Raw genomic sequence first — 22546 nt, 5'->3', positions numbered from 1 at the left:
ATTGTTCGAGTTTTATTATTGTCTACAAGCATATCAGTGCCTATCAATATTTTATATTGATAAAATTTGAATTTTTGCATATCAACGTCTATCGACGTCGGTTGAAAATAAAATCTGAAATTTTACTATTTTTTTAATATTTCGTCAAAATTTATCGTTTTTGCCCTTCACCTGATATATATATATATATATATATATATATATATATATATATATATATATATATATATATATATATCAGCAAAAGATGTACGTACGGAAAGCTTAGGTTAAAAAAGTGATCCCGTGAAATTTAATTTTCCCCTAATAAATTCTCAAAACAATTCGTTCTGCACTTGTTCGCGCGTATGACTTCTCTCTTTCGTGTTCATCGCTCACCATTCTTCTGATCGCCGCTTGCAAGTACAAGATTTCTTTTACTTGTATCCGCAGCAATGGTTGAAAAGCCCTCTAGTTCGTCATCTACTCTCGTTGATCAGCCAGTTGTAAGTTTGGAATTAACCTCATCCGTTCGATGTTCTGCAGTTTCTTAATGTATTGGAGAATTCAGGCATTTTTGTTGGAATGTAAAATTGTTTAGGTTCCAGGAGATGTGGTTCTTGACCTCTCAAACATGACCAACGAGACCATCAAGCTTGGAGGCGGTCTTCGACAGGTGGCTCCTAGGGTTTTCTTTCTTTCAATGTTTATGCTTCTATTATATGTTTCTGCTTTTCAACACCCATTAGTTTTCATTTGCAGTTGCGTTGTTTACAAGATTTCTTAATTTCATGTTTTTTTTTAAAATAATCTTTCAGGACCAAGATGCTATTTCTGTCTCCAAAGTTGGAAAACTTAGGTTCTCGAAACCAAACAAATATTGGGTTGAAAGCTCACAGAAAAGGGTAGGTAAATGACATTGTTCAAATTGGCATTGAGGATCCTTATGTTGTTTGTTCTTTCAGCTATCTTTTGAATTGTGATCTTCAACGCTAGTTTCGGGGGTTTTCTTTAATCGAATTGCTAGCATTTTCATCCTGACGTTTACTTTTTATATAATTTGCTGTTTTCCAGTACGTGCCATGTGCGGAAGATTGTGTCCTTGGAATCGTGCTTGACTCTAGAGCCGACGTAAGTGCTGCTTTATTGTTAAAACATGTATACGTTCAATTATGAAATGATTGGCCCATGCTGTTTCCGATTGTCGTGTGTGGATGGTATGGTTTGACTGGTATCCACATACGCTATCGTTGAGGGAAATAAAAGAATATATAAGGGAAAGGGTGCCTGGCCCTAGCTACAGAAAAAGACTCCAAACCATAGGAACAAGACCAAGCTCGTAATTACAAAAAAGTTTTAGTCGCTAATCTCCACAAATAGGCGTTAAACATAGCTTCCTCCCAAACTTTCTTGCCAGATCGCCCAATCTCTCTACAAATCTAATATGCATTTCATCCAAATGTCACAAAAGTACAAAGAAAGTAGCAGGCCACAAAACTTTGCCCTTCTCCTTGTAGGGAGGAGGATTTAGAAGCACTTCCTACAGCAAAACCTTGCCATATGGCCCATATCTAATTTGAACCGGACAAACACCAAGTAATTTTATTCAGCGACTCCGAAGGAAGTGAGCAAACTAATCCCATAAAAATTGATCTAGGTCCTCCTGCCTTCTGCAAAAATGCACCTTTGCGAGGGTATCCATGTCTAATTAGTCCTGTGATACTAGGGAAGATTTAGGTAAACATCAACTTGTTTTTATCAACGATTCAACTGTTTATGTTAATAGCCTATGCAGGTTATTCAAGTGCTCCCTTCTGTGAGAACCCTCGAAATAAATATGAGACCTGAAACCAAATACCAAATGAATACCCTTTCCTCTCTCAGACTTGCCCTTATAGAAGGCTATCCACGTGCACAGAACACACTCAATGCACTCTCTACCTAACTCTAACTGTAACACCTAGGCTCCACGAAGTCACAGCAGACGTGCACCCAAAAAAATATCACAAAGATGCTCATTCCTCACATACAACAATATCTGTAGGCTTCTCTATTTTCTCTTTCTTATTTCTATGTGTATAAACCTTGGGAAGTTGGAGTCTGTTAGATTTTTGTTCGATTACCTTTTAAGTTATCATCATTTAATTATTTCTTTTCCCGTTTGCAGAATTTTCTTGTTGACATAAAAGGTCCGTCATTAGCCTTTCTTCCCGTTCTTGCATTTGAAGGAGGAACAAGGCGAAACATACCAAAATTTGAGGTATGCATAATTTTTTACATAATTTTGTTATTTTCACTATATGACCTTTCGATATAGTTGCTCCTGTCTTCCTTTTTTAGAAGTTTTATACTTTGTCAGTTCATGTATTATCCACGAGAGGTTCTGCTTGAGTGTGTTTTTTTCCCATTTTTATTGGGTCCTAGTGGGGGTGCAGGGAGTGGTTAAGAATTATACTTCTGTAGTAAAAGGTGTACTATTTTACCTTTTGTTGGCTTATTTTCTTTTGCAATCTATATATCCTATATTCCAAGTGTATTTGGTCCTTAAACATGTCCTATTTATTCTCTGTTTCATAGATGGGTGCCCTGCTTTATGTGCGCGTAGTGAAGGTAAACCCTGGAATGAATCCTGAGTTGGCATGCACTGATGGTTAGTTAACTTCTTCATATCTCCACGTTCAATAAACTTTTCGAAGGTTTAAAACAGTCTCCACCAAAGAAATATATTGATGTTCACGTAAACTCATCATCTGAAGAGGGGTGGGCAGCATCTGCGTTCTCCATGCAAGTGCGTTTTTCTTTTTCGGTTTTTGGTTGTTGCGATAATATGTCTCACGTGAGTATCATTTTGTTCTGTGTAGCAAGTGGGAAAGCAGCTGGATTTGGCCTCCTGAAAGATGGCTTCATGTTTGAGTGTTCAACTGGCTTATCAAGAATGTAAGCTAAATTGCTTTTCTTAATTTTTTTTCCCTTTCTTCTGATCATTAATTCTCATTGATTATCCTCACTTCTAGGCTTCTAAGTTCTCCCCCATGTCCAGTTCTTGAATCTCTTGGGAAGAAGCTTTCATTCGAGACAGCAATTGGTTTAAATGGCCGCGTTTGGGTACTTTTCTTCAATCCTTACATTTTCAATGCTAAACACTATGGGTTTGCTATGCATAATTCTCTTCCCATACTTCCTTCTAGCACACATTAACCTTCTATTTATTGAAGAGAAATTTTCCTCATCTGACAGTTATATCTAGTTGTTGGAAACTTGGGATTATTACTCCATTCTTCATCTTCTTCTTTCAATCTCTAATATAACGCTTCTTTGAAACTTGAATATGTAATTTCCGGGTAAAAAACCACTTCTGGTCTTGAATTTTGCAATAATTTAATCCTTAAACTTAGTAACAATTTAGTTCCTAAACTTTAATAAGAACCGATTTAGTCATTGTTGTGAAAAATACGATAAGCCTTAGTCTCAATTTTATTTATCAACAACGGTGAGGGAAGGATTCAAGAGCTTCCTATCTTTCTGCAAGGAGACCTAATACAAGACAATTTCCAAAAAGCTGCCCTCCCCAAATAACCAAAACAATATTTATGCTTGTACGTAAAGCATCACGGCCCCCTAATTAACAGTATTCCCGGGGCCCATATTTACGACTTCCTTACCTTCTCCTTCTCTTGCATACAAGCATACATTTTTACTATGGGTGGCCTAACAAAATATAAGTAAGATTTTATGAAATTGGGAATCAAATTTATGTATAAACTATAATAAGTTATGTAATAAATATCAACAATTTTCTCGAAGTTTTTTACGATAATGGACTAAACCTTTACCAAGGGTAAAGTATTAGGACTAAATCACTCTTTACTAACATTTGGTGACTTGTTATTTTCATGAAAGTTGAAGGACCGAAAGTGTTTTTTTTTTAACCAAATTTATTCTACCAATCTTACTAATAAACAGCCCTTTCTTACTTTTGGCATCTCCATCTCTTCTTCCAGGTCAATGCTGATTCTCCGTCTACAATCATTGTTGTTTCAAATGCAATATTGAACTCCGAAACTCTGTCTGGTGTTCAACAGAGAATCATGGTGGACAAACTCCTTGCCAATTTAAAGCTGTCAAGTTAAAATTCTAATTTATAGTCATGTATTATTTAACTCAAGTCTTACGAAAACAGTAACCAAATCTTTTCTTCTCTTTGAAATTGAGAAAGATTCACGATTTAATTATATTCATTAGCTCTCAAGTAAAATGGCTATTTGGTCTACTTGTTAAGGAGTTATTGGCCCCGAAAAAGAATTAAAGATAGTGTGTGGATCAAATTTTCATAATTCTATTTGTTTAGCAGATGTACCTGAAGGGAAAGAAGAGCAGACATACTCCAAATTTAATTTTGTTAAATTGTTCGATGTCAATTGTATCAGAATATTGAACCACTGTGGATCTGTTTAGGAGTCATGGGACGTACCAAAATTTTGATCCTTATAACTGAAAAAGAAATCGATTCCTACAGTTTGATAAAATTGTCGAAATAGTTGATAAGCTAGATATTATAATTTTTTTATTAAATTATAGTGGCTTCTTATGAAGTTTTGTCCGAGCTATAAAGATTAAAGCCTAACTTTTTAGAGTTAATTGAATTATATCTTTTTTATCCAATTTGTAATTTAAATTTTGTTTTAAAGAGGTGATTTACATATAAAAATACCTTAAGAGTGTGGTGATCAATATAAAATACTAGAATCGTACTTTTTCTAATTTCTAGCAATTAAACGTGATAAATGAAAATCTATGATATTAAAAAAATATATTTGTATTAGAGATATTATTTATCAAATTTCTATGGGTTACTTATAATTGAAACTAGAGCATATTTAAGATGAGTTTCATTCACACATCAATTTTTAACCCCTAATACTATCACTACGGATATTAGAAAATTAATGACGATTACCACTGATTAATTAATTACTTCAAGTCAATAAATCTAAAGAGTAGTCAATCAAATATGCATTTTCTAATGTTTTGGGGTAAAAAAGAAACCAAAAGAAAAAGTAAGTAATTTCAAACAATTAAATGACAATTGAAAATCATTGTAATTTTCGAAGGAAATCAACACGAAAACATCTATATATATATATATATACACACATACACACATATACATAAACTTAAAAAAGAAAACATTTTCGGAAATTCGTCAGAAAATTCCTTTCTATAAATTTCTATTTGGTGATGCAAAAAAAAAAAAAAGATATTTATCCAATTATTTTCTTTTTCTCTTCCAATTTTCCACCCCCAAATTTACAAAAATAAATAATAAATAATTAGTTCTTCGAAATGCGCAAAAATCCAGCATCCGCCTCTACCTCCACCCGCAGCTTTCTTCTGATATTTCTTCATTATTATCCTTCAAATTATCTTCCTCTTTATCCCTCAATTTCTTCGATCGAATTTTGCCTTGGCTGAAAGCTTTGATGTGCAAGACTTGAAGAAGGAGCTTCCATGGCGGCAACTCAATCTGCTCCTCCTTCTTCCAATGACGACAATTCACACAATTCTGGTCTGAATTTCATTCCATTTCTTGATTTATTTTCCAGTTTAGTTTCCATTGTTTGTACTGTGATATGCTATGATTAAGTTGAAACCTCGAGTTTTGGTATCGGTTTCCAATTTTATTCTTCTTATGTTAGTATTGAGTGAAGGTTGGTGTTTTTAATTCTATCAGCTCCAGCTCCAGCTCCTGCACGAGCTACGATTGAGGATCATGGAGATGCGAAGGTGGAGGTTGAGAAGCAAACCTCTCCGCCATCGGTGTTTGTAAATTCTGAACCTATGAGAGAGGATCAAGTGCAAAATGCTGTGAAATTTCTTCAACATCCTAGAGTAAGAGGCTCTCCTGTTGTGTATAGACGATCGTTTTTAGAAAGAAAGGGTCTTACGAAGGAAGAGATTGATGAGGCATTCAGGCGTGTGCCCGTAAGCTAAATTTACCATTCAATTGTCTTATAGATTGTTGGGTTTTTGTCGATTTTTTTTTTATTTGTATGCTGTTCCTAACTGCTGTCCACTCTTCATTTTTCTTTTATCTTTTGGCGTTGGGGATGTCAAAATAGGACCCTCCTTCCAATGCTCAGACTACTACTGCGACTGCGAGTCAAGGTGATGATTAGTTCGAGGAGTAAAGTAGAACGCTCATAGTTTATTCAGTCCGTTTTCCCTTCTCCGCACTATTTACTTTTCTTCCTCTTATTGTTATGTCTTGAAAATTCTTGAGTTGCTCAAATTCATTGGGTTTTATGTGCTTATTTGTGAACAGATGGACAAGTGAACACAGTTCAGCCACAGCCCTCTACGAAATCTCTTCAACCAGTTGCTGCGGTCACTCCTGCTGGTGGTGAATCTCGTGTGGGTACTATCGCACGGTCAAGATTCCATTGGTCACACGCCATCCTTGCAATAGGAATATTGGCTGTTTCAGGGGCTGGAACAGTTGTAGTAATCAAGGTAACTTTTGTATTACTCGCTATTCTTTGAAGGGCCAAACATTTTATGACTATGGGTGTTGTTTCTGTAGTTTGAAGATTTATGGTATTTTTATGTTTTGACGGAGGGCTGAGTGCATTTTTAAATATGACCCCATTTTTTCAGGACAAATATAAACTATATTTGGAAGTTTTTGTGAATTTTAATAAAAAATTCTCTGTTTCAGAATTCTATTATTCCTAGGTTAAAGTCTTGGGTGCGTAAAGTTGTATTAGAAGACGATGACATTGAGAAGAAAATTGATTCAAAACCAAGTGCAGCTGAGGAAGCAGCTGCTGCTGCCAAAGCAGCAGCAGCAGCAGCATCTGATGTAGCAAAGGCGAGTCAAGAGATGATGTTTTCAAAAAATGAAGGTGGTCTTAGCTATATCCTCTTCTACTGCTTCTTAGTTAAGTTTTTATTTGGACTGAAAAAATTGTAACACTATATTTTCAATACCTTTCAGAGAAAAAAAAGTTTGAGGACTGTGTTGACTTGTTGGCTGCTCAGCTTGGGCAGATGAAGTTGATGCTCAATGCCATTCAGAAATTGGAAGGTATAACAGACTAAGTATCTGAAAGAAGAGTTTTTAATGAAGAAAAATGAAAGAATTGTAAGGCATGCAAGTTTTATAATCTTTTACTTGGATGGAAATGGCGTTGATATTTAGGTTTTAAGTTAAGGAGATAGGTAACATGTTTGATTTGGTCAGTCAGATTGGTTAGAAAATATTTGCAAAATCTTGCGATTTTGTTCCTTTTTCCTTTTGAATCAGCAAAGAGCACAAATGGAAGAACTTTTTTGGTAATGGAGAAAATGAAATTAGCACTATGAAATATATCTGCAAATGATATTTCGGTTATCAGAAATATATTGACTAACTAATGAGTACTCTTAATTCCTTTACAAAAATTGGTAGCAACCACGTACGGAAGAACAACTACTGTTGATCAAGAAGATTATCGAATAACTCCTATGAGTTCAAAGGTGAGTTAATAGTGGTCATTGAATGGGCAACATTTGTTTGGCATGAGATGATATTTTGGTTTTACGGTATCTGGTCCCCACACTGAATTTTGACCTTCAATTCATTTTAATACCGTTCAGCAACCATATTCCAATGGCAAGGTGGACCCTAGCTTGCAGCCAGGTTGTTATTAGCAGTTTAAGTGCTGTTTGTACGGTGTTTTTTGTTTTGAAACATTAGCATCATTGTGAAATGCCTAAATTTTTTATATGCAGCTACATTTGCCACACCTGTTGAACCCTCAGTTGCACCACATCCCAAGTCTTACACGGAGGTAACATAATCTCCCATGTCACTTCTGGACAATGACTTTATTTTGTTCAAGAGTATATTACCGCGTCAAAGTACGCTGTCTGCTATGTAGATTTGTAACCTTACATAATCTAATACTTCATGAGAAAACTCACTACTATTGACTGTTTGTCATGATTATAAACACTTGTTTACAATATAAATAGACAATTCAGCTGAGAAAATTGACCTCATATGCGAGAGTTTTATTGAACAACCTGCCGTTTGCCACACCATGGTTTGACCTACATTAACAAGCTGCCAATTTCTTATATGGTGCAGTTAATTATTTACTGATAGTAAATTATTGCTGCTGGTTGCTGATGTGTTCTTTAGTATCTTAGTTAAGTTTGTTCTGCATTGATTCATATCTTCTTGTTCTTATTTATGTACAGATCATGGCCATGATCCAGAGAGGAGAAAAGCCATCTAATATTAGAGTAAGCTATTAATTGGTTTTTCTGGGTAGAATAGAGCTTTGGCTTTCAAATTGGTTCCTTAGACACTCACACACGCACATGATTGGTATCAAGTCTGACTTTTCTTTTGGGTTTTAATATTTGTAATTCCAACCGCAAGGAGCTGTTGGTATATAATTGGTCATATTGGATTTATTGGAAATGGCATTTAGTTGAATGGTTGTGCCAGTGGATCAAATTAATGCTGAAAACAGGGTTTTTCCACCTATTTTTCTTTTTTCACTCCCTTTTGTCTTTTAAAGAAACAAGAGAAATCAAATCGATATCTTACTTCGAGGACTAAAATTGTAGTTGTGCTTGTTTTTTTCTTATGCTCTTGACCTCCTTGTGAGGTTTGTTCTAAGTCTCTCAATACTGGCTTCATTGCAGGACATAGATGATTCACCTCCCAACCCGAATCAGCCACCATCAAATCCTCGCCTAGCTCCTAGAGCCAAGGTTTATTAAATGAAAGTTGTTCTTCAGCTTTTCCTTGTCTCTGATATCATTTTTATTTCTAGCACATTGCATTGTAAATCAAAACTGGCTTTGCTTTACCCAAAAAGGATCTAGATTAACCATAAGTAGAGACTTTTGATACATATATGTTTTAACTGATCTCGTGTGAACTAAAGCAAAAGGAAAATATTTACTAATTTCTCTTTTGTGTCTGCATGTAATAATAGCCTTGGGAGGTTGGTACGCAAAACAATCCTGGCTTTTTCCCTCAGTCTCAAGAAGATGCCAGTTTGAATTCCTTGGTACAAAACAATGGTGTGACTTACGAAAACGATAACGCTTCAGTGCCTTGGTGGCAGAAAAGAAATATTAATACTACAGAGATTGATAATAATGAGTTGAAAGTAGGCTCTTCCAATGGTCTCTCTGCTGAGAAACCCGTTCAACGTGCTTGGGTTCCTCCTCAACCGCCTCCTGTTGCATTGCCAGAAGCAGCTGAAGCCATCCGAAGGCCAAAACCAACTATTCAGAAAGAGCAGTTTACTGATGAACAGTTAGCAACACAACCAAAAGTAACCGATGAGTTGCAGAAGGCCACAAAAATTTCTGAAGCTGGGGGAGCAGTCGATTATGAGAACTTGGGATTGAGCTCTAGTGAGATACAAGTGGAAGATAATGGTACCGGAGGACAATGAGATGGCACTAAAGTATTATTAACACCACGTATGATCTGGAGGTATAGTTTCATGAACTTTTTCCTTCTAAATTCATAGAAATAGATGTATGAACGCTACCTCATTTCCTGAAACATGTTTGCGTATTTTATTGAATATCCTGAAAAAATACTCTGTCTTATTTGCCATTTATAGAATAAAGTTATTACGCAACGTATTTGATAGTACATTGTTTTTCTTTTTAACACCGTGCACAATTTCTGGATGGATAGTAACTGGTGTTGAATTCTGTTACGAGAATCTGCTTTAAGCTGTCAAACTTGTATTCTATGTAGATTTCTTCGTTCTTTTTGTATCTGTGCTTTTCCATACTGCAGAACTCTAAGAACCTGAAAATACTAACTACTCTAGTTCTCAACAGCCATACCGCTAGATATTGTGATGCTCCTTTCCATTCATCCATGATAATTTGACTTGAAAAAAATTTCCTATCCTTTTTTGTCCGCAAATGTAGCTTTTGAAATTTTTAATATTCCTTAAAAGGTTGTTTAATATTCCTTAAAAGGGTTGTTTGGGGTGCAAAGTTAGTTAGTAATTATTATAGTTTGTGTTTGGAGTGTAAATTATTGTAGACATGACTTGGTGTGATGTTTAGTTAGTGATTATTATAGTTTACCGTTTGCCTTCACCTACTAGTTTAAGCTTTTGGGTTGAATTGGTGATTTAAGATACCACATTCGTGCTTTCTTATGAACAATTTGAAAAGAAAGAAACAATCGTATTTCCAAAGAAAAAGAAAGATCATATGATGGAATATGGGAACTTACTATCTACCTAGACATGACTTGGTGTAAATCTACTTCTCTTTTTTATGCATTCAATTTTACTTCTCTTATAACTGATTGGAGAAATATATTGCAACTCCTTTGGTCTTGGGCTCTTGCCCCGTGTACTTCATACATCTCATAAAACAAAAAATAATTCAAGACTAGGAGGTTCTCAGGGATGGATTGGGGAATCCATTTCCCAACCCCGGCTCACCTTATCTGTCGTTATGAATCTCTGAAGGTTTTATGAACTGAAAGTGATTGTGTACTAAGTTTCTACTTGCAATTGTTATCTTCAAAACCACAAAATCGTTGTTTAGTGAATTAGAACATGTGATGTGTGTCATAATATTCATAAATTTTAGTCATACAACTTTTCTTCTTGGTTGAAGGGTTGTACTATTAGCGAGTAACTGATTTTGTCATGATTAATAAATAACATCTGTAGGGTCGTATTTTGTTGGATTGGAGACGGATTTTAAAGGGCAAATATGCAAAATACATGTGTTGACACGACGCGTCAAAAAACATAAGACAACATAACATCATACCAAGTCGTTGGTTTAAGTCCTCTCTAGATTACATGCCAAATTGTTTGATTGTTTGTTTAAGTTTTCGTGATTCTTTTTCTCTTCTTTTTCCAATTGGTCTAATTCAAATTTAGACTAGAAATTTTTGTTGCCAGTCTCATTCTTCAATCTTCACAGACTTAGACTTGGACTTTTAGCACTCTAAAATTAGTTAAGACTATTCTTACACATAATTGTCACAGCTTGTGTTTGTCAATTTTATAACAATATTCCTCTCTTTTCTCTATTTGTTGGTAAATTTATTGAAAACAATAGAATTATTAATAACAAAATTATATTTATATACATAAAACCTTAGATGGATTTTTTTTTCAAATGATAAAATTACTAAAAATATCAGTAAAATTTTCTGAATCTATTTATAGTTTTTTTTTTTAACTTTTATTTCATTTATATTTAAAAACAACCCTTTTTAGATGATCCAACCATTCCAAACCACGAATTTCACGTTGCTTGAGTTTGTCCTACACTTTCCATAGTTGTTTTCTTAATAAATAAATGTACCCGAATATAAATCCATGGAATTTAAATGGGTAGATAAAAAATGAAAAAAACGTGATATGCATATTTATCTATTTTTTTTAGAAAAAAAAAGAAAGAAAAATTCAAAATTCACATTGCATTTATAATTTATTAATTAATTTTACTATATGAGTATACATCCGTCCTTATCGGAAAAACTAAAGAGTCATTTATCTTTTTTCCTTTTCAAACATAAACCAACTTCTCCACTCCAATCCAATATAATAAATTAAAGACTCAGAGTCGGTCTATTTTCACTACTGCTTCCTCTATAACTTTAAATCTGATGTGTATTATTGTTTCTTTTATGTTATATTTTTTTCCCTTTAGTTATGCTTATTTTGGCACGTAAAAAATAATTATTGATGCATTAATATATATAAGTTAGAGTGTTTATCTTTGACATAAGTGTTTGTTCGATATATTTTTTTTAGACATACGAATAAAACATTAAATTTTCTATTGTACATTAGTCTTCAAATGTGAATAGTAGCTAATATTAAGATCAATAACTTTAATTCATGCATATTTTAGAGATGAGCATGGAGAATTGAAAAAAATGTTCTAATTCTATGTAGTTTACCTCAATTTATTATTTGAAATGTCATTAAGTGATTTATTAATGAACGTCATATAATTCTTGAAAAAATTTTCACAATGGAGATAATATTGAAAAAATACGACGTTAAATATTCCGATCATTTTACTTTAAAAAAGGAATTAAAAATTGAGAATGAAAAACATCATTTTCAATCTACCTCGACCTTGTGTTTCTAACCAAACAAGAATGCCAAAGACATCTTTTGTTAATGTTCAAAGCCTTATCCTTACAAGATAACAATATTAAAAAGGAAAGAATAAAACCAATTTCTTCTTCAAGAATTTTGATAAATTTATGGTTCTTTTTTCTATAGAATTTTAACTACATATTTCTTATTTACGATTTATTAAAAAGTTAAAACATAATATTGATTACTGACATTAGAAAAGTGTTAGAAAATAAGTGATGAAAAATAAGATCGTATAATGTAAAAACAATGAAAAAAATAGTTGGATTGAAAATTGTTAGAATAGAATAGGTTTTTATATTATAAATCGGATTCAAAGCACTCAATCCGTTACATTATGTTACAATTTCATCCTATTATGAGTAATACTTCCTAAATTCATTTTTACATCCTTCCGTACATTTTTTGTATATACCCAAGATTTGATGATATTTATAGTTTATATTTATAAAAACTAAGACAGTAACAATAACTTTAATATATATACACACACATTAGAAAAAGAAAGTTCGATATATTCATGAATTGTTTTAAAAATAGCCAACGAAATCTTATATGTATTAACTAGCGATAAACAATAGATTATTATATATACTACGTTAGACAATTAGACATATGTAATATGACAAATATAATATGTTATATTTATAAACATTTTCAACAATTACATCACTTAAAGAAAATATCTTCCTGTTTAAATTATACATGTACAAGAATATATTTTACAAGAATATATTTTATAGAAGAAGTAAGTTTTAACAAATTAAAACATTAATATATATTTTTTCAAGGTTAGAATGTAGACTATATTTAATGTATTACATTCTAGAAATGGTAGTAAGCTTAATAACGCAAGTTTATGAGTATTTTTTATTTTAATTATTATTCTAATCACTACTCTGTTCAAAATCTTCCATCCAAATATGGAGAGTTACCAACATACCATCTTTTTCCCCCAAAAGAAAGGTCTTTTTTTTTTCTTTTTTCTTTTTTCATCTTTTAAATAAAAAACAAGGGTATTAAAATTAACAAAATACAAACTTTTAAGGAAAAAAATATATTATATAAAATAGAATATAATTAGGTAGATCAAATTAATTACTATTTTCACAAATGACTCGAACCAATAAAATAATTGTTAAAAATTGAAAGAAAAAGTAATAAAATACCGTATTTTAACGAATTTTTTAGTATATTATATGATATTGAGGTCTTTAATTCGTATTATCTAATATCTATAAATTACTTCATGAAAATAAATATTTAAAACGAATTTAAAAAATGATTTTTTAAAAAATGATAAAAAAAATATAAACTATTTACTAAAAAATGCTATAAAATATGGTAAATGGTTTGTACAATTTTATTTTATTTTATTTACAATTTTCCTTTCTAAGTAAAATTAAATTAATAATAAACATAGTGATTAACAAGTGTTTTGGGCTTAATTAGTTAATTAAGGGGAGAAAGAGAAAAGGTAGAGGGAGTTGAATTTATGGAGGGAAGAAGGGAATATTACAACTAAACAAATTCAAGTGCTGAGCGTTGATTCCATTTTGGTCATATTCTAATTTCCAATTCCACTTATCTTCTTTATAATTAATTAAACAATTAAATAAATTAGAAAACCAAAAAATTATACAAGAAAAAAAAATTATAAAAGAGTTTTTATTTTCTTTTTCATTCTTGCCGTCTCCTCCACCACACATATTCCGGCACAAAGGACTGTGGGGCTCGAGCTCTTCATCGGAAGAAGAAAAAACCTTCGTCTCTTTCTCCATTTTGCTCAATTCCTTGCTTCTTTTTTTTCTTCTTCTTCTTCTTCTTCTTCTTCTTCTTCTTCTTCTTTGTTTGCAAGAGCTTTTCGCCGGATCTTCCTTCCATTTCTTATTTAATTCACAGTTGTAATGGCGTTGAATGTTCTTGCTCCGCCTGAAATCAAGGCACTCTCCTTCTTGGAATCCTCTCGCTCCAGACACCTCACCAAACTTCAAGGTTTTTTCACTTTCCGTCTTTCTTCTCTCTCTCTCTCTCTCTCTCTCTCTCTCTCTCTCTCTCTTCCTTGCTTCATGATTTTCTTTTTTGCTGTGCTGAACAATTTGAGGAAAACAGATAGATGATTCATATTTTCTTCCTTTTGAGAATCAGTTTCATGTACTGGAGTTCTGGACTGGTTAGCTGCTGCATTGCTACCTATATCGACATATCGCCAGTAGTTTATTCTTGATTTTTAGGTTTTATCTGCGTAACAACCGGGATTATTTTCGGTTTTAGTTTAACTTGAATTTTTTGGAAGTACTTTAGAATTATGATTCTCTGAGTTTTTTTTTTTTTTTTTTTTTGTTTCCTAAAATTTGACTGATTCATCAGAATACTCTGTTGAAATTCGTGAATAAGAAATTGCGGTTGAGTTTGATTCGTTATTTAAGATTGGAATATGTTCGGAGTATGACGCAATCGTTTATTATTTTAGTTGTTTTATTGTCTTGTGAAAAGATTCAGGAGTGGTTGAATAAATTTGAACCTGGAGAATGGGCTCTTAGGGCCGTCGATCTCTAGGTTGATTCCAGCACCTTTAAATATGCAGATTGACTGTTGTTTTATTCAATTTAAACAGCGTTTGAATCTTAAGCTTTTTTATTCTCAGGTGGATCATCCATTAAGGACTGCAGAACTATAGTTCATAAAAGAATTCACTGTTCTTCACAGCCTCCTCCTCCAGCTTGGCCTGGACAAGCGGTCGTACCGCCGGGGTATAAGAAATGGGATGGCCGGAAGCCTATCTCCATTCTAGGATCCACTGGTTCCATCGGAACTCAAGTATGTTGGATTTGATATCTACTAGAGCAAGACAAAACTCTTTTCTTCTGTCCACAATTAATATTTTTTGTCTCAAGAGAGTAGTAGACTTGTCTCTTTCAGGAAAAATATTGAACGAATCAACTATTTGTTTTTTTCAATTTATTTGTTAGTCTCTCAACGGTTTCTTATTTACAATTTTTTTGTTCTACAGACATTGGATATTGTGGCAGAGCACCCCGAGAAATTTAAAGTTGTGGGACTGGCAGCTGGCTCTAATATAACTCTCCTTGCAGATCAGGTATTCATTTATGATGTCATATTCTGTGGAGCTAGTTGTTTCAGCTCGGTGAAAACACATATTGGATATGAAACCACCATCTAACTACTGTACAGTGGCGACTTTGATAATCGATTCTGAACAGAAGCCTATATACCCAACCATAGCAATACAGCATAATCAAACTTCTTATACGGAGGTTGTGGTTCTTTATCTCTGATGGGAAAGGATGAAAAGGACTATCAAAGCCAAGAAAGATCTACCTAATTTTTTAAACTTTGTCCTTGAAGGCTAAATTATTTGCTTATTAACATGATATTCTATGGCTCAGGTGAAAACATTTAAACCTCAATTAGTTGCTGTTAGAAATGAGTCCTTAATTGATGAACTCAAAGAGGCTTTGGCTGATCTTGATGAGAAGCCTGAAATTATCCCTGGTGAGCAGGGAATAATTGAGGTATTCTTCCCTGTCTAGTTTTTGTAAAAAACCTAACTGATGAAAGCCAATTGCATCCTTTAAACCATGTTCTTGAAATCATTCAGGTTGCAAGACACCCGGATGCAGTCACTGTTGTTACAGGAATAGTAGGCTGTGCTGGACTAAAGGTATTCCGTCTTTTCTAATAGTCCAAGGAATATAGTTACACCTACACACACATCTATATTTCACAAAAGAACATACCACCCAAATTTCCTAAATCTCAGTAGGAATAGCATTGGTTCGTTTGGAACCATCTCTTCGTAAGATTAAGTACATGATATCATAATTGTATGTTTAGCACAATGAGAACTCTGTCTGGTTGTAGCACCTCATGTTGTTAGTTGGGTACTTATAGATAAACAACAGTGCCTAGAAGCTGAACTTAGTGTCTTTCTTTAGCCTACTGTTGCCGCAATTGAAGCTGGGAAAGACATAGCCTTGGCCAATAAAGAGACTCTTATTGCTGGTGGTCCCTTTGTTCTTCCCCTTGCCCACAAGCACAATGTAAAGATCCTTCCCGCTGATTCAGAACATTCAGCCATATTCCAGGTATGTAATGAATTCGTTCCCAGGAACTTCTGTTAACAGAGTATCTTTCCTTCTACAAACTATCGACTGATGTTGCTTAGATAGTTAGAGGCTTAGTTAGATCTCTGCTTATCCTATTGGCTAACCTACTGTCATATATGTATATACACAATCGTGTCTTATAGTTCACTGGGAGGGTCTTAAAGATATGTCTTTCTCCAGTGTATTCAGGGATTGCCCGAGGGTGCACTTCGCCGCATTATTTTGACCGCTTCTGGTGGGGCTTTCAGGTATTCATTTATATAATATTTTGGTATTAGTTACCGAGTTGAATAAACGAAGAATATCCAAAAAGGACTTTCCTTTTTTTCTTTTAATTTCGTGTATTGTTTTTTAATGATTTTTTCGCATTTTGTTTCCTCTTGCATATGTTGCCATATAGATTCTTTGTTTATATTTATAGATTACAAGGTTCGGAGAGATCAGTTGAAATTAGTACGAAAAAATTTGGAGCTGTGGAAACTTATGTATAAACCTAGGGAACCTATGTAACGTTTGGCCATAGTTAAAGAAGTTGTTTTGTTGGGTTCAAATTTCGATTATCAATCAACCTTTTACAATATGAACCTTACAGACATTTTGTATATATATATTCTCCAACTTGATGCTACAAAGAGATCGTTTATTGAGGCTATTAATGACAGGGACTTGCCAGTTGAAAAGTTGAAGGACGTTAAAGTTGCGGATGCTTTAAAGCATCCTAACTGGAGCATGGGAAAGAAGATCACTGTCGACTCTGCCACTCTTTTCAACAAGGTATAATTCAAATTCTTCCTTGTGATTCAAGTTGCAAATTAATAAGAAACACTCACATATCTGTTGTTTAAGAAGTTTGCATGTAACAAGATAAGTTTCATTTTTGGACAGGGTCTAGAAGTCATTGAAGCACACTATTTATTTGGAGCTGAATATGATGACATTGAGATTGTAATCCACCCACAGTCCATCATACATTCTATGGTAGAAACACAGGTCTGTACCACTCTACAGTAATGATTAATTTCGATAAGAAATGGACGAGGCAGCTAAGATCTTGAGCGTCTTCTCTTTCTGTCTTCAGGATTCATCTGTTTTAGCACAATTGGGTTGGCCTGATATGCGATTGCCCATAGCATACACCATAACATGGCCAGAAAGACTATACTGCTCCGAAGTAACTTGGCCTCGCCTTGATCTTTGCAAGTATGTTTTTCAATTAGCTCTCGCTTTTTCTTCGTCCTTAAGTGACCTTCATGATCATCTACGCCTTATTTGATGATGCAGGCTAGGTTCGCTCACATTCAAAACTCCAGACAATGTAAAATACCCATCCATGGATCTGGCATACGCGGCTGGACGGGCGGGTGGAACCATGACTGGAGTCCTTAGTGCAGCTAACGAGAAGGCGGTGGAAATGTTCATTGATGAAAAGTACGTATTTAACTCCATACCCCATACTCCATTGACATTATATTACTACCCAACGTTAGGTCTAGGACGAGAATTCCAAGGATAATCCTTAGTTTTGCTTGTTTACAGAATCGGCTACTTGGACATTTTCAAGGTTGTGGAGCTAACATGTGACAAGCATCGAAACGAATTGATCACAACACCTTCCCTTGAGGAGATCGTACATTACGACCTATGGGCTAGGGATTATGCTGCAAGTTTGCAGTCATCTTCCTCTTTTAGTCCCGTAGCCGCATAACCATTCGTATTGGCAGTGCAACAAGGTAAACCTTGTACTGATGCTTTGATGAGAGCTTGGAAGTTTTGTTTGTGTCTTATAAAAATGGCCTAGCAGAAAGGTAGCTTATAAGGGATCAGTTAGGAATTAAGAAATAATAGTAATGAAAAGAAAGGAAAAAACCACAGCACAAAACTATAAATCAATTGTGATGTTTACAGTTTATGGGGGAAATGAAAGTGAAATTAATTTGATGGGATAAGTGAAAGGCCATTCATTTTTCATTTTTAAGGTTGAAAAGTCTGTTGTACAGAATACTTATTGTTTGAGGAACAATTGAAAGAAATGGAGGTCATAAGGTGAATTGATAAATGCAGACAAAAAGTAACTTTTCAATTAAGGTAGAATAAAATTAAATTTATTTTAAATGATAAAACTTTTAAAAATATTTACAAGTATCACAAAATATCCTAAATAAAATTAAAATTATTTAAATATTTTAATTCATTTTGTAACCCTTATTTTGAATTTTTCATGAGTCAAATTTTTTTATAAGTATTTAAATTTAAGTTGAGATGAAAATTAAATTCCATTTTTTCAACTATTACATATTTTAAAGTTTTTCTAAATAACAAAATTTCAAAGAATATTTACAAATAATAAAAAGTGATAAAACCCATGTATCAATACTATATGATAGTAATTTATTTAGTATCCATTAAATATTTTTTAAAAAAATATTTTTATTTATTTTACTAAACCTAAAAGCATTCGTCATTTTCAAACAACTCACAAGCATGTGTTCACAAACATGTATAAAATGACCAATCAAAACAACTCACAAGCATGTCCAATCAAAACTAACTATATAGGCAAATAAGCAAAATTATTAATAATTTATTAGAATATTCTTCACAAGAACAAGATATAAATTTATTGTAATTAAATTATAAGAAAATACAAGATAAATCTAAGTATAAGGCACTTAGAACCTCCCTTTTCGAGTGCTTTTACCTTAACCCTAGATCACTCTACACAATCTTCTCCCATCTCACCTACCTTTCCTCCATCTATAACATAATGTAATCATCCTAGTAACCACAATTACATAGTGACTACTAATAATCACACTTACATAATAACCATTAACTTCCTGAATATCTAATTATCATTATACTCCTAACTCTATACGAATCTAGGCATCTAGCATAATCAACAATTCATATCTATGGTCTCAATTTAACTACCTTTTATAAGGTGCTAAAGTGCTAAAAATATAATCATAGTAAAAAGTTCTTGTCAAATTGATTAGTAGTATTCAGTTTCTTCTTCCTTGACGTGTTGGAGGTTTCCTTATTAAAATATTTTGTAATAACTTGTTTTAGGCACCATACATATTTGAAATACAATTTCCTCCACTTGTCTCATGTTAAAGCAATTATAAACTTTCCAAAAAAAAAAAATTCTCACAATTGGTTTTTTATTAAAGAAGAAATTTAGGAATCTCTTAGTCTAATCCTAATACTAATAACAAGCATTTCTTTTCACCTCTTTTTAGTTTTCAAAACTTGCTTTGGATTCTGTAAAAGTAGATAACAAAAAGTGTTTACAAAAAGGATTGTCAAACAAGTTTTAATTCAAAATTTAAACCACACAGTTCCACTTTCAGTTGTATACTAGTAAGAAAAAGGAAAGAAGAGAAAAGAAAAAAGAAAAAACCCCCAAAAAACCATCAACTAGATTATGGTTGAACAGTAAAAATATCAAAGCATAGAAATATTAGAAAAGCTAAAAAAAAGGATTCAAATAAAAGGAAATATTCTGCTGAATCTGAAAGCTATGGCTACTTAGCTTATATTTATAATATCTGAAAGCTATGGCTAACACTCAAACCCCACTCAAGTTCTTAACAAGCAACTTACCCACTACAAAAGGTATGAATTTCTAAATCAAAATTCTTCCCTCCAATTTTTTTTTTCTTTCTAAAAATCCCATTTGCTCATTTCTCTTTTCTTTTTTGTGAAATGTGCTAAAGCATGACACCTGGCCAAATCATTTCCTGAATTTCTTTTAATTTTTTTTTTCCATTACAAAGTATAGGATGAAGGAATAATTATAAACTACTTGGTACTGATATCAAACAATATCTTGATAAGGATTAAGCAGTATCTTTTTTGTGAAATATTCTCAAGCATAACACCTAGCCCAATCATTTTCTCAATTTCTTTTTTATTTTTATTTTTCTTTGTTCTTTTACAAAATATACTACGAAGGGAATATTGTCTGTGCTCGAGTCCAATGTCGAATCTTTAGAATGATGCTTGGGAAATCTAGCCAGAAAAAATAAAGTTTTCACGTCAATTTGAAAGAGAAGTTTCACTAACACCAAACAACAAACTTTTATTGATCTCACGAGACAATTCGTTTAACCCTGCAATATTTCTAAGTTAGGCAATCACCATAAATTGAATTTATGATTTCTTAGTTAGATATTAAAACAATGTCTCATTTTTATTATTAAACTAACCTATGATGGTAATAATTTTATAACGACATTGGTATTCGTTTTATAAAATATCTTGAAAGGATTATATCAATAAGAGGCAATTAGTCCTTGTTAATAAAATGTCAAGAATGGTTAGTTCACGCTGACATAAAGTAAATTCAAGGGCTTGAAAAATAATTTATATTTTTCTTTCTAAAGTTAGAAGCATATTTGCATAAGTTTCTCCCTCAATTTAATAGTTCCTTTCATGTCTCTTTAACAAAAGTTGCTTTCAGAGTCTTCTGCCCCACAACTATAAATTCTTTGACTATTATGAGACTTAGAAAACAGTCCATAAGCCCCAGTTATTTCTTCTTTAATTATCAAAGTTGTTCTTCCTTGAGGACAGTTGCTTTTCTAAAAGAAATTTAAATGGTTTGCCCTGTTCATGTAGATGGGGTCTAATGTGTGGGCCAAAGTTGCTGCAAATCCCTTAATTTCCTATGTTTACATAAATCTTTTTTCCACGTCTAGGAGTTCTGAATTTTCGGGGTCTATGTTACGAAGAATTAATAAAACATAAAATCAATGTTTTTTTTCTCTATCATGAGGACCTATAGACTTCTCAGGCCGGCCAAACAAAATGTGAAATACACGACTCTACTCTCCCTAACTTCTTGGGTCAAACACTTCCATAAATATTTCAATACTATTAACTTTACCATCTAAGAACACTACGAATTGGCTTTGACATCTAAGGACACTAAGAAACTAGAAGTATTGAGTTGCAACTTAAGAGAGGAATCCTTAAAGTCATGGCTACACTTTTAGTTATATGTTTTTGAAGTTTATACTTGCCTCTTCCCAAGTTTTCAAGGAGTGCCACTAGTATTTATAAGCTTATTTAAAAAAAAAAAAAAAAAAAAAAAAAAAAAAAAAAAAGTAAAAATTGAAAATCACTCTCATGTCTAAAGTGAATTTCCTAGAAAAGCTGTGGAATAATTACTTTCAGGCTCCAATGGATAACGACTGAATGAAAGAGCTTCTCAGCAATAGGATTGTGTTGGAAAATGACAAAAATAATGGACCATGACCAAAGACCTGGATCATAAATATAGATGACATACGAACCTGCTCACATGCTTGCTTCAAAGTTTTCATAATTTCATGCAATAATCCAATGAGTCCCAATACAGAGGACAGAGAATAACAGCGACTTCCCTCTAATGATGAGAGGGGATGGTAAAAATTCCTTAGCCTCTCATATGGATCCGAATTTTTCTCTTTCTTTTTTTTTTTTTTTTTTTTTTTTATCAGTAACTGTGTTCAAACCAGTTACGGTAGCTCGATACATAATTTAAACCATCTATATATTTTTAAATTATTAAAATCACAAGTCATTTTCAAAATTACTTTTGTTGATTATATGAGAATTGTATTTAAAAATATAAAATTAAATATTAAAATAATTTTGAGTGATTAAAGATGATTTTGAATTTGATGTTTTTTTTTTGTCTGTTCTTTGTCTAGGACATCCATGTCCCCACAGAAGTGCATTCTGATTCCCTTCGTCTTCACAAGTAAAGAGACTATTTACTAACAATTCTTTGCTTCCTTTTCTTTCCGTTTAAGTAAAAAAATCTGGATGAAAATTGATAACTTATTTATCATTTTCACAAGAGAACGTATGGAACTTTTATTCCCCCTCTTTGGAGGAAAGAGGTTGAAGTAAATTCATATATTGGCAGCTCATTTAGTCACAGACTTCTTGTGGGTGTGGTTGTTTCCCTCAACGTAAACAGTAAAGGGGGCGGTAACTACCTTAGAGCTAGAGAAATTCAAATTTATGAGCATTTTATAGAGGATATAGAATTAAATAATGAAACTAGTTGTAATGCGTAACTGATCATAGATAAAATATAATATAAGATTTGACAAAGTGAACGTAAAATTAAATTTAAAAGCAAAAAGTAAAAAGGAAACTTACTTGGAAGATGGAAGATCTTTATTCTTTATTCTTTATTCTTTATTCTCTCCAGATAATGAGCACTTAGATTAAATACCAACTGCATCACCACAATGGGTATAGGAAAGTAGATTAGGT

At 32.9% G+C, this 22546-nt stretch overlaps 3 protein-coding genes across 4 annotated transcripts; all 3 read left to right on the top strand.

Annotated features, from left to right (window-relative positions):
* Positions 1 to 251: 251 nt before the first annotated feature.
* LOC103502403 (uncharacterized) lies at positions 252 to 4249 on the top strand. Its single transcript, XM_008466338.3, has 9 exons — positions 252 to 485; positions 581 to 655; positions 798 to 884; positions 1054 to 1110; positions 2147 to 2239; positions 2557 to 2629; positions 2841 to 2916; positions 2994 to 3084; positions 3981 to 4249. Exons 1-9 carry the CDS (start codon positions 435 to 437, stop codon positions 4107 to 4109), a joined length of 732 nt encoding a protein of 243 aa, XP_008464560.1. The 5' UTR covers positions 252 to 434; the 3' UTR covers positions 4110 to 4249.
* Positions 4250 to 5203: 954 nt separating this feature from the next.
* LOC103502404 (peroxisomal membrane protein PEX14) lies at positions 5204 to 9643 on the top strand. The gene is made up of 12 exons (XM_008466339.3): positions 5204 to 5545; positions 5711 to 5961; positions 6099 to 6144; positions 6302 to 6489; positions 6695 to 6881; positions 6974 to 7063; positions 7427 to 7494; positions 7615 to 7657; positions 7750 to 7808; positions 8221 to 8265; positions 8674 to 8742; positions 8970 to 9643. Exons 1-12 carry the CDS (start codon positions 5488 to 5490, stop codon positions 9435 to 9437), a joined length of 1572 nt encoding a protein of 523 aa, XP_008464561.2. The 5' UTR covers positions 5204 to 5487; the 3' UTR covers positions 9438 to 9643.
* A 4077-nt stretch (positions 9644 to 13720) lies between these two features.
* LOC103502405 (1-deoxy-D-xylulose 5-phosphate reductoisomerase, chloroplastic) lies at positions 13721 to 22194 on the top strand. Of its 2 annotated transcripts, XM_017047711.2 has the most exons (13): positions 13773 to 14138; positions 14791 to 14963; positions 15157 to 15243; positions 15554 to 15679; positions 15766 to 15828; positions 16103 to 16252; positions 16454 to 16521; positions 16936 to 17047; positions 17159 to 17263; positions 17352 to 17473; positions 17555 to 17701; positions 17810 to 18003; positions 21973 to 22194. In XM_017047711.2, the coding sequence occupies exons 1-12, from the start codon at positions 14051 to 14053 to the stop codon at positions 17976 to 17978; spliced, it is 1410 nt and encodes a 469-aa protein (XP_016903200.1). In that variant the 5' UTR covers positions 13773 to 14050; the 3' UTR covers positions 17979 to 18003; positions 21973 to 22194. The 2 variants fall into 2 exon arrangements, with proteins under 2 accessions (XP_008464564.1, XP_016903200.1); XM_008466342.2 differs by lacking the exon at positions 21973 to 22194 and having other exon boundaries at positions 13721 to 14138; positions 17810 to 18329.
* Positions 22195 to 22546: the final 352 nt, after the last annotated feature.

This window comes from Cucumis melo, chromosome 2 (genome assembly GCF_025177605.1).
Source record: "Cucumis melo cultivar AY chromosome 2, USDA_Cmelo_AY_1.0, whole genome shotgun sequence".
Lineage (NCBI taxonomy): Eukaryota > Viridiplantae > Streptophyta > Magnoliopsida > Cucurbitales > Cucurbitaceae > Cucumis > Cucumis melo.
The sequence above is the reverse complement of the archived record's forward strand: the minus strand, read 5'-3'. Positions and strand labels throughout refer to the sequence as shown.